The sequence below is a fragment of the Capricornis sumatraensis genome, chromosome 2 (genome assembly GCF_032405125.1).
Source record: "Capricornis sumatraensis isolate serow.1 chromosome 2, serow.2, whole genome shotgun sequence".
Taxonomy (NCBI): Eukaryota; Metazoa; Chordata; class Mammalia; order Artiodactyla; family Bovidae; genus Capricornis; species Capricornis sumatraensis.
The window spans coordinates 104,911,891-104,915,439 of NC_091070.1; the positions used below are offsets into that span (position 1 = coordinate 104,911,891).

Below are 3,549 nucleotides of genomic sequence, written 5' to 3' on the forward strand. Positions count from 1 at the left end.
TTGGTCAGGACACTGTTCTAATTGCTCTACTCCTCTGCTCAGAAACTTTTAACGGCTCACCATTGTCCTGTGGGCAGGTGACGGTCAATCTTCCTGACACGTGTGAGTCCAGACCTTCTAGGATCTGAGCCAACCTCCTTCCTAAGCTCGTTTGTTACCGCTAGACCCTTAGGTGCTTGCTGGCAACCGCTGACACAGTGCTCCCTGGTCTCTTTACATTATTAACTCTTTGGGCTCTTTTTTGCGTATGCTCTTGGCTTTGCAAGTTCCTGTTCACTCTTCAAAACCCAGTTCAAATTTCCTCCTTCTAGCTTACATGCTAGACCTCTTTGGATTCCTCCAGATGCAATTACCCTAGAGTTTCTTGAATTTTGCACTTTATGACAATTCTCATCACAATGCACCATAATTATGCATTTCCCCACTGGATTGTGAGCTCCTTGGGACCCAGGGACCTGTTCATTGCGTAAATATTTGTATATTCGTGTAACGCCCAACACTTGTTGAAGGAAACTAAGTTCACGATACTGCGCTGCTGGATTTAGGTTTAAATTTAGGATTTAATTAAATAGCATTGAAATTCATATGCAGCATTATGATGTCATAAAGATTTTTTAAAATCTTTTTTAATACAAATTTATTTATTTTAATTGGAGGCTAATTACTTTACAATATTGTATTGGTTTTGCCATTCATCAACATGAATCCGCCATGGGTGTACACGTGTTCCCCATCCTGAACTCCCTTTCCACCTCCCTCCCCGTACCATCCCTCTGGGTCATCCCAGTGCACCAGCCCTGAGCATCCTGTCTCATGCATCGAACCTGGATTGGCGATTCATTTCACATAATATGCATGCATAATATGCATGTTTCAATACCATTCTCCCAAATCATCCCACCCTCGCCCTCTCCCACAGAGTCCAAAAGACTGTTCTATACATCTGTGTCTCTTTTGCTGTCTTGCATGCAGGGTTATCATTACCATCTTTCTGAATTCCATATATATGCATTAGTATACTGTATTGGTGTTTTTCTTTCTGGCTTACTTCACTCTGTATAATAGGCTCCAGTTTCATCCACCTCCTTAGGACTGATTCAAATGTATTCTTTTTAGTGGCTGAGTAATACTCCATTGTGTATAAGTACCACAGCTTTCTTACCCATTCATCTGCTGATGGACATCTAGGTTGCTTCCATGTCCTGGCTATTATAAACAATGCTGTGATGAACATTGGGGTACACGTGTCTCTTTCAGTTCTGGTTTCTTTGATGTGTATGCCCAGCAGTGGGATTGCTGGGTCGTATGGCAGTTCTATTTCCAGTTTTTTAAGGAATCTCCACACTGTTCTCCATAGTGGCTGTACTAGTTTGCATTTGCACCAACAGTGTAAGAGGGTTCCCTTTTCTCCACACCCCTCTGCAGCATTTCCTGCTTGTAGACTTTTGGATAGCAGCCCCACTCTGCCTGGCATGAAACGGTACCTCATTGTGGTTTTGATTTGCATTTCTCTGATCATGAGTGATGTTGAGCATCTTTTCATGTGTTTGTTAGCCATCTGTATGTCTTCTTTGGAGAAATGTCTGTTTAGTTCTTTGGCCCATTTTTTGATTGGGTCATTTATTTTTCTAGAATTGAGCTGCAGGGGTTGCTTATACATTTTTGAGATTAACTCTTTGTCAGTTGCTTCATTTGCTATTATTTTCTCCCATTCTGAAGGCTGTCTTTTCACCTTGCTTATAGTTTCCTTTGTTGTACAGAAGATTTTAATTTTAATTAGGTCCCATTTGTTTCTTTTCGCTTTTATTTCCAATATTCTGGGAGGTGGGTCATAGAAGATCCTGCTGTGAGCATCTTGCCATGAAACGGTAAAATTATCCTGTTAACAACATCTTACAGACTGGGTCAAAACATTCAGCTAGAAGCTGGTAATCTGAGACCCACCAGAAATGAGTGGCATCAAAAGGTTTATGCCAAAGGTACATCATGAACATGTAAGTTTAGGAAGCAAGCGTGTCTCCCTGTTAACATCAGGATTTAAGGCATAAGGCAAAAATCATTATGTTCATGGTGAGGGGCGTCAGTGCTAACTGCCCGCAAACTGTGACTCAACTGCTTTTCCCTCAGCTTTTGCATGAGTTGTCTCATCTCTTCCCCAATCCTTTCTATATTCTCTTCTTTCATCCTTGCCCGTGGCTTTCCAAGCCTCTGAGTCATGTCCCATCTATAATGTAGAATGGGCTGCCTAACACAGAACCATCTGTGATTTCCTCTAGGTATACAATATTCACCAGCTCCCAAGGAGAGGGCCAAAGGCTCTCCTTTATTAGCATCTTGCTCTTTTTCATCCTTTTTTTCATTTTCTTCATTGGCATTTTCCATGGTGAGATTTTTCAGCACTTGTTTCTCTTTGGGCATCATTGTTCCTGAGCCTATCCTTGCTGTCTCCTCCTCCTCCCAACTCCTGCTGCAAAGTGAGTTGCTGCAACACTTGACGCGTAGACCCACAGACTTACTCTGCTTGCTGCAGGCCCGATGCCAGCCCGCTGAGCTCAGGGCAGCGGGGAGCTGATCCATAAAGATTTTTGAAGTGACTGTGACCCTGGTCTTTTCTGCGGTGCTGCATATGATGTGTCCTGTGGAAGGAAATCATCTTTTCATATTGGCAGCAGTAGCAGGAAGCTAAAACTACAGTTCACTGATACTTCTTTGGTTAATGGGTAGAAAGGTCAAACTTAGAGGTCACCAAAGAATCACTTGCTCTGTGATGCTAATAGTGTCTTATAAATGCTTAGTAATGGGAGGTCATATAACGTGGTGGTTAAAACATGAAATTTGGAGTCAAGCAGATACAGCTTAGCTGTGTGATTGGCAGCTCACTGAACTGCTTGCCAGTTTTGTTATCTGTACAATGGGCATAACTATACTTTAGCCATTCCTACAGCCGTTTTGAGGTATTCAGCCATGTAGTTAATAGGGTACCTGACATATAGGACAGTGTTCAGAAAAGGTAGTAGCTATTATCTTTGTTTGACTTTAGAACTATTATTAGTTATTGATAAAATGTACTATAGCAATATATAAAAATACAATAATGTAAGTTCCCCCAAAGAAATAGCAATTGCAGTAATAATTACTAGTTTGCTGGTACATTAGAATTTAGTTTGTCATTAGTAGCTGTTTAACACTTAGAGGTTAGAACAAGTCTCAAAAGAATTCCAGAAGAACTGCTCAGCTAAGGCCATCCCCCAGAGAGAAGATGCTCAGATAATCTGTGGTTCTGAGCACAGCAAGATTAGCAGGCAAGGCTAGGGGACCAAATAAGCAGGCCAAGTGTGTGTTAGGAGGCTGGGTGGCTATAGACTTTCAGCACAGTCTCACAGAGCACACAAAATGCAGGTGATCTCTTTGCACACGACCCTGGGTTGTTTGAGATCACCACCCCCCGCACTGGATGGGAAACTCCTGACGACTAACTTTCTTGGGAGCATTACATGAAGCCTACACCTGAAGCTGCTTCTTGACTCTTTCCCTAGCAGACCTGCAACC

General features: G+C 42.2%; 1 protein-coding gene across 1 annotated transcript; it reads right to left on the reverse strand.

Annotated features, from left to right (window-relative positions):
• Positions 1 to 2,037: 2,037 nt before the first annotated feature.
• On the reverse strand, positions 2,038 to 2,421 carry LOC138074471 (protein BEX2-like). The gene has a single exon (XM_068966619.1). The coding sequence runs from the start codon at positions 2,419 to 2,421 to the stop codon at positions 2,038 to 2,040; it is 384 nt and encodes a 127-aa protein (XP_068822720.1).
• Between the last annotated feature and the right edge of the window lie 1,128 nt (positions 2,422 to 3,549).